Source organism: Crassostrea angulata, chromosome 6 (assembly GCF_025612915.1).
Source record: "Crassostrea angulata isolate pt1a10 chromosome 6, ASM2561291v2, whole genome shotgun sequence".
In the NCBI taxonomy this organism is placed as follows: Eukaryota; Metazoa; Mollusca; class Bivalvia; order Ostreida; family Ostreidae; genus Magallana; species Magallana angulata.
Window position 1 is genome coordinate 44,920,598 of NC_069116.1, and position 8,602 is coordinate 44,929,199.

At 35.2% G+C, this 8,602-nt stretch overlaps 1 protein-coding gene across 1 annotated transcript; it reads left to right on the forward strand.

Annotated features, from left to right (window-relative positions):
- Positions 1-3,479: 3,479 nt before the first annotated feature.
- Positions 3,480-7,219, forward strand: LOC128188716 (transcriptional repressor scratch 1-like). The gene is made up of 2 exons (XM_052859937.1): positions 3,480-4,069; positions 6,150-7,219. Exons 1-2 carry the CDS (start codon positions 3,910-3,912, stop codon positions 6,914-6,916), a joined length of 927 nt encoding a protein of 308 aa, XP_052715897.1. The 5' UTR covers positions 3,480-3,909; the 3' UTR covers positions 6,917-7,219.
- The last annotated feature ends 1,383 nt before the right edge of the window (positions 7,220-8,602 follow it).

Below are 8,602 nucleotides of genomic sequence, written 5' to 3' on the forward strand. Positions count from 1 at the left end.
GTTAAAATTTCTAAAAATACAAAAGATTCGAAATCCAAGTTTATAAAATCTTCAACCATCATTTAAACTTGCATTTCTACGAGAGTAAATCTGAGATAATCCAGTGTTAAAATTTGTTAAAATTAACTTTTATGAAGATTGAGTTTTAAATAATGCGTTTGATTTTGGGATTTTACTTTTTGAGGTGTATATGTGAATGTTTATGGGTTAAGATTAAATAGCATAACCATTTTTGTAGGTCCTTATAAGGACACAACCCTCGTTATGTTAGCGTTGCTGTTATAAGGATAAAGGTATAATTATCTTATGATGTTTCAGTTCAGTTCAGTTCAGTTTATTTTCACTCAACACCATATAATGGTACAAGAGGTACATAAGAAGAACAAATATTTTTACATATATACAATATAGTTGTAAAGTTTTATAACTTTATGTTTAACATATATGGAGGTCATTTTCAAGTACACAATTAAGGACAAATAAATGCATAAAAAACGCACTGCTCTTTTAAAAATTCGTGTTCAAACATATAAAGTGCCAGGTGAACCAGTCTCTTGCAGCTGTCGTAACTCCATGCACAAACAATATGTACATGAAAATTATGATTTTAAAGTGAAAGGTAAAAAATGTAGCAGCAAAATCAGATAAAAGTGAATTCTTCGCAGAAGACAGACTGCACTGTATCGTCTGCTGCAGGTGGCGGAAGAATCTGCCCGCGGAATTTCACCAAGTGAAATTGACAATTGTATGTCTCTGTCTGTCTCTCTTCCATTGTATCTTTTCTAGTAATGTATTAATGATAATCATAATGATAAAATTAAATATGAATCCTGAAAGACAGGGGCACGTGTTTTTGTATAAAAGTTCTGCTCTTATCCTTCCGATGTCTCGATTCATTTGGAATCGATTCAAAGTTAATCTCCAAATAAGCAGGAGGAATCGGCTAAATCGTTCAACTATTCAATGTTCTAAGTTTCTACAATTAGTTAAGTCGGCCATTATTACACTTTGAAGTCCAAATAGAGCACAATCACTTGTAGTTAAAGAAATTTAAAAACAATTAAAACTACTCATTAACCCATCTTGATATTAAGTAACTCACGCATACTTAATGTACTTTTATCAAATAAAAAAAATCAGACTATTAAAACTGCTTGTGACAAGGAAAGGTTTGAAAAAATGTTTGTAAAATGGTTGTTAAATGAACAACAAATTAAATGATGTAAATCAAAATACATTGAGATGAATATCAAACACAACTCAATTTTTTTCCTGACTTAATTAAAACAAGGAGACAGATGAAATATATTCGATGACATGCACGTGTACATCAAACAAAAAGTAAATATATATACGTTATCGGATGTCAAAGTAAGGAATGAAAAACCAAGAGTAAATATTGAAGTTTGAAGGCGACAAATAACAATAGAACACTTTTAAAAGAGAAAACGAGGAACAATAGTTTTCTTAATACTTTTATCAGCGGTAACTTCGTTCCGTCTTTTAATGGTCTTTTGATCAATGCTGTAATAAATGAGGCATTTATCTTACAACTTCATCATAAAATTTATTTGAAACCTAACACTGTGATTCCATAATTTTCCCATTTCGGGTGGCAATGTTAGTTAGTCTGTTGAACTCTCGATTTTTTTCGGAACAATGGCTTCAGGCATCTGTTTTCGTTTATGTCATTGTATTCGAACGCCGCGGCTTCCTTTTGTCACCATTCTCCCCCAACTGTTGCGCGAGCTGATGTAACAAGTCATCATTGTCCCGGGTGCTTTCCGAAATCTTTTAAAAACTTCAAATAAAGGTTAGTAGGCAAAATGGAGGTCTCTCGTCGCGCGTGGCTAAGTTGACCCGAAACGATGAACGCCGCGTGCCAGAGAAATGTTTCACTTCAAAGGTTTACCCGTCTGTCTAACCAGCCACGACTATAAAGCAAATATTGTTACAGCTCCTCTTGTACCCGTTATAGATACAGCCTTACTGCGACAAAAGGAAAATTATTTTGATCCCTGCCTTTTGTTGCGAATTTTTTTTTTGTGTAACAAATTTCGGTCGAATAATATCCGAGTTAATTTTAGGATAATTCAAAGAACAAAACCATTCAGAAAGGCAGATGGTCTAATCTGGGTATGACATGCAGACCATGCAACCGGTGCAGCTCCGAGCTTTTTCTTGTGCAAGACGATTAAGTGGTATAAATAGGACCTGGCATTGTCCAGTGGACTATTTTCATAACGCGGTGTAATTGTTATGCGCTTGTCCCCTCTGATGCAGGTTAACTGACCGATTCTCCTCGTCATCCTCGGTGCATGCAGTCTTCCGCCATCAAAGGTTTCTTTTGTTGCCCTTAATAAATTATGCTTCAATTTACGTGCATCCTGAGTGCATTGGTCGCAAATGAGATGTTATGCATTATATTCACCAACTGTTGGGTTTGATGAGCTGGGCACCTGCGTGATGGTCCAAATATCAAATTTTATCCTCCTGAAAATGGAATATATTTGAGTTTGAAAAAAAACCTTGAAAAATGTCTCTTTGATTTACATGTACAAAGCATGGTTAGTATAATTATTTAATGCAGAACTATGTTTTTCTTACTTGCTTTTTTTTGTTTTATTAAAAACTATATATATATATTTGTTTTTGTTAATACAGAAATGTTTAATTTGATTGTTAAAAATTAATTAAAATTGGTGAATTGGTAATAAAATAATTGCATTAATTTTGATATTATTATAGTAATATTTTGAAAGAAAATGGACTTGCAATAACCTTTTTGTGAAACACATATGAACGAAAAAAACTATTTTAAAAAAAAAAGCGGTTTTTCCACTACACAAAGATATTTGCGTTAAAGTTTGAATTGCAAAGGAAATCGTTATAGACAAACAATTTCTGCTACAGGTAGACCGAACACTATTGAGTTTCTGTGGACAGGGAACTTTCCACAACAGGTGGTTGTTTATTCAGGAGAAACGAGATGAAACAAGAATCAATGGTAACGGTATTTCATTTTCTAAAGACCTGCTTCATAATTAATAAATACAGGTAAGTTTGTCAGGTGACAAATAGCAAAAACGTCGTGGTATCATATCAAGCCAAAGGTATTGATAACTTTTATGCTTAAGCGTAAAATACACCAACCGTATCCAATATTTATTCGTTTAAAATAACTTCAAAAGGATACAATGGAAAAACTGAATTTTTAACAAAACATTTAGTGGCCGTGGTTAACATAAAATTAACCATCCAACAATTTGAAATTTTATTTTGAGAATATTTGTTATCAATTACAAAACATTCATTTCATTTATTAAATCACTGATTCCTATAATTCAAAAATTCGTACACTTGCTTAATCTTTTAAATCTCTGGTTTCCTAGCACGCGAACGAAACTCTTCTGCGCATGTCTAGGCAACGTCCCGATGCCACCTAATTAAAATAATGAAATCCCATTCAAGAACCAGATGACGAAGCTAGAATAACGATTCAATGGAATAATGGTAAATGTTTGTATTTGTCAAAGCGCTATAGCACTTTCGTCGCATTGTTCGGGTCGAGTTCAATTATTCATACCAAATATTGTCGACTCTTCGCAACGATTCGTGGAGGCGCGTGCCGCCTGATTGGCACACGACCGGGTATATAAGACGGTCTATGGAAGCGTGAGAACGACTAATGCCCCATACTCGTGCCAGTGAAAGTCAACATTTTTAAAGGCAAATACTAACATTCCTCTTCAGTAACAATGAAAGAATTTTTTCAACAAAAAGTGATACGTCTGAAATAAAGAAAAGGAAAGACTAGGAGCAAGAAAATAATTTTGTGCAATTTCGAAAAAAAAAATGTAAAAAAGTTCGGATTTTGACATGGGACTTTAACTTAGATGAAAAACAACGATGCCGAGGTCCTTTCTAGTCAAAAAAGTAAAATCCGACGAGGATCGGCAGCCCAATCAGTACAGGATCCGGGATGCCTTCGAGGACTCGGTGGTCAGTCTGAAAGCAGCCACACCCTTCACCCCGGCCCTCCAGCCTCTGTCAGTCCGCATCAGCAACGGTAACTTTTTATTCACTGTCAAACTGCTTTTTACAGAAAATGAAGAGAAACTGCTACACGTAGTTAGTACAAAATTTGACGTCTATTTTACTACTTTTAACTGTCGAGGTTTTTTTTGTAACTGTGTAGGGGTCTTCTTCGTTTGTGCAAATATATAGAAATTATTAAAATAATCTTTACAATTCATATTTTAAGGAGTCTAATAGAAGAAAGATATAATGTAAAATATCTTCATTTTTTCATGAGAATATCTTGAATTTTATTTTGGGAGAATTAAAAAATAAGCACACATAATAAAAATTCTGCACAAATACTTGAAGCTACACTTAGTGAGAGGGACAACAACGAACCATCAAAGCAAATTAAACAATTTTCATAGAAATCTTTTTAAAGCTTTAGTATAAAAAATATCAATTTTGTATACATATAACTTAATGTCTTGGTGGTTTTTCATGTTTCTTCTATCATTTCCATTTTCAATTTCTAACCGACCCTTTTCCTGTGTAATGCACCGTTTTCATGTCAGACTCTTTTCTGTAGAAACGGAAGAGGAGAAATCAATTTTTGATAACCCGCATCATCTATTGTTTGACAAGAATTTCACCGGAACAAAAAAAAGTGAAAAGACATTAATAGATAATTAAAATTATAAGGTTACTTGTCAAGAAATGAAACACACCCGAGAATGTATCGCGCTACAGATGCAACCCTTTTGTAACATAACGCAACCACCACTTCAGACCCACGACGAACTGGGTTCGTATTACCATAAGAAGCCGAGCACTACCAAGTCGGAACAAAAGTTGTGCATAATATATTCTTCTGTTGTGAAAGAGTTGAATAATCCAGGTTTTAATGAAATTACAACGGGGGGAGCGCGGGACCAAGTTCAGTGACACGAGAACGCGGGGGCAATGAGGGTTTCTGGTCATTGCTCTTGTGGGTAGCCTACCCATAATTATTAATTTTTTTGTTGCAGATAGCCATTGCACGCGCGACTTGGTCTTCTGCTAGCTTTGGGGTCATTTAAGGTTGCCTTTTTAATCTGTCGAATCTTTCAAAATTTTCCTGTGCTCGAGGATACTTTGACGACCGTTCGGTTGCTATAAATCAGACCCACTTTGATTCATATTGACTTTAAATACGAATATCATTATTCATTTCATGTCCATTCATATCGATCGGACATGTAAGCTTTGATCTTTAGAATTATAAAAAAAAAACCGTCTCATATTTTATATAAGGCATTCAAAGTAACGAAACAAAGAAAAAAATATTCGTTCATCCTCTTATAAAATTGCTAAATTTCAACAGAGCTGCCAGTTGCTCCCTATTGTGCAGAGAGACACACTTACAAATAACTAAGGGAACATCATCTTCTAAATCTGTTGATAATTGATATTATGATCTGGACGTGAATTATTCGCCTGTCGGATGGTAATGTTCCAAAGATGCAATTGTTGGCCCTGTAATCCCACTTCCCTGTCAGTATATTGATCTAATTGAGTTATGAATGTAACATAATTCCCACACTTTACGACCAGTCGTGTAAAAGGAGTTAGATAAGTTGCAATTGTTAACTTTCCTAATCATTACTGAAACGATCATCAAGCTTGCTTAAGTAGCAAGCAACAGTAAACTGTCTTGATCTAATCTTTGTCTTTGTCAAGATGAAGTCGGCTATGTTCTCCAAAGGTTTCAGAACAAATGAAATTTGGAAAGTAAGAATATTTCAGTCGTGTCTCTTTCATTTGAGTGATTGTGAGTTTTGATAGAACTCATCATCTTTATTAGAGCATTATGAATTATGATATTGTTTTCAAATTGCATCTGAATTTTAATTCATTAGTTAAACACTAAAAAGACACCATTAATGAATAATAATAAAATCAAAAAAAAAAAAAAGAAAAAAAAAAAGAAAGAAAAAAGTTCTTTTTTTCTTGAAATTGAAATAAATTAATAAAATTACCAAGTCTATTTCCTTGTCTACTTTTCAGATTGGGTCTCATTTTAAAATAGGATGAAAATTGTTTATAGTAACTCTTGCCTGATAAATACTCTGTTTTGTTCTATATTGTAGGCTACATTCAAGATGTCGTGGTTCCAACTTTGCCCCAGAACTCTGCTACCATCCTATCAGATGTCGATTTACGCGACAGATACGAGGAAAGGCGCCTTCAAGAGACACCCTCACCGGAACCAGTCCCAGAAAATAATTTTGAAGTCGAGGTCCGCACGTCCATTCCGGGTCTGCATACAGTAGGGTACACCTACGATGCATTTTTTGTCAGCGACGGAAGGTCACGCAAGAATGCCTTTGGTATTCCGACTAAACCGCAGAAACAGCGTTACACTTGTAACGAGTGTGGGAAAGATTACGCGACGTCATCGAATCTTTCACGCCATAAGCAAACACATCGAAGTCTGGATAGCCATTCCGCCAAGAAGTGTCCACACTGTGACAAAGTGTACGTCAGCATGCCCGCTCTATCCATGCACATTCTCACCCATGAACTCAAGCATAAGTGTGACATATGCGGCAAAGCTTTTTCCAGACCCTGGTTACTACAAGGTCATAGGCGGTCCCACACCGGCGAAAAACCCTTCGGTTGCGCGCATTGTGGCAAGGCTTTTGCTGATAGATCAAATCTTCGAGCCCATATGCAGACCCATTCCGCCTTCAAACATTTCAAATGCAAGAGATGTGACAAATCGTTCGCGCTAAAATCATACCTGAACAAGCACTATGAGTCTGCTTGCATAAAAGATGGAACCGAATCCGAGACCGGCTCTGTTATATCCGAGATATCTGCCATCTCAGAAGTTTCTTGTAATTCCGACTGCTAAAATGTACTCTGACCAAATTAACAGTACATACAAACTGAAATCCCCGTGCCAATATATGTGTATGTTAGATTTCCTATCACTCTCTTGTTAATCTTTGAATGTAGAATCTTAAAGATTTTCATATCAAAAAAGATCATTTCTTATTTTCGTAGAACATTTTACAGTATTTTTTACAATTGTTCATTGTCAACTTGATCACCACTGTGTCTTCGTATTGCAAAAATGTTGTTTATGTATATAACTTTCGTAGATTAACTATTAGTGACAACAGTTTTAAGGAAATAGAGATAAGTCAATTATTAAGTATTGCCTTCTAAGAATGTATGTCCGTCTGTATCTGTACTTTGCACGTAGAGGTGTCTGAACAACATTTGTTGTTGTTGTGTCTGTAAAGCTTTTGTTGTTTTCGCTTCGCTTTGGTACCAAAGCAACCATGAGTTATCTAGTCGATTGTAACTGTCTAGTCAGTCATGCAGAAACAATGTTTTTGCGTTGACCAATGAAGATAGCAAGAATTTTGAGGTTTACAAAATACAAAAAGAGAAGACAATAGAAGCAATATTATGTGATTTTCAATGTGCAGGCAATTCTTGATTTTTTTCTCTATCAATTTGGAATGGCGGCGAAACGGAAGTTGTTCGCCATGTTTTGCTTGCCTCTGGTGTTAGTATAATAGTTTTGCTCTTATCATGCTCTCATAATGGTTGTGACTTTGTAGATAACTTTCATTTTGTCATTTTGCACACTTGATCGTCGGCTTCAGTAGATGGTATATACTAGTAGATCTTTGTTGAGAATGTACATCGATTAAAATGGCAAACTATCATATCAAACAACAGTTAACTGTACTGTTGTAAAACTTTTCTTCTGTAACTTTATATATTATGCAACACTGTTCATTATCTATGATGCACTGTCTGAAATTGTTATATTTTACTTCCTCAGACTTCACATAGGAACTGGGGCATATTTTTTCTGGAACTTGTGCAATAGCCGCTATCAGTATTATGAATGTCTTTTTCAACGTTAATGTTAAATAAACTTAAAAGAAACCAATGCTTTTAGTAACTTCTTAATAAGGAGGCTGTGCGAGATTTCATATTTAAAAACAGGTATCATTCACTTTAAAATACAGCTGATTTCGTGGCTAGCTGGCAAATACAGAAATATCTGGTAACAATACAGAGTGTATTTGGCAAACTTTGATGAGAGAGAGAGAGAGAGAGAGAGAGAGAGAGAGAGAGAGAGAGAGAGAGAGAGAGAGAAAATACCCTACCGGAAAAGCTAATTACCTATTATAAATCGATAAATCGAGTGATAAATTTAAAGCGTAAAAAAAATAGTACACATGGTGGTGGTAATGAATATATAAATTACTTAGTCCACCCTCATATCCCACACAACCAGTAAAACACTGCCCACAATATCGACCAGCACCTGTTTGGGGTTCCATACAAAATTTTCTAGGAGACCCAAAGCCCTCTATTGTGAGCATATCGATCTTTGGTTAAATATCACCTCACCGTTAAAATTGAAAATTCGATCCTCCGTTGGGTACCTGTGGAGCTAAACACATTATTTTAAATTTTTCCAATATTTGCAAGAGGTTTGCTTTCACTGCGTTAGATACTTATCGATAAAGAGAATACTGATCAACTGTTGCTTACCTGGTTCCTAGGAACGTAT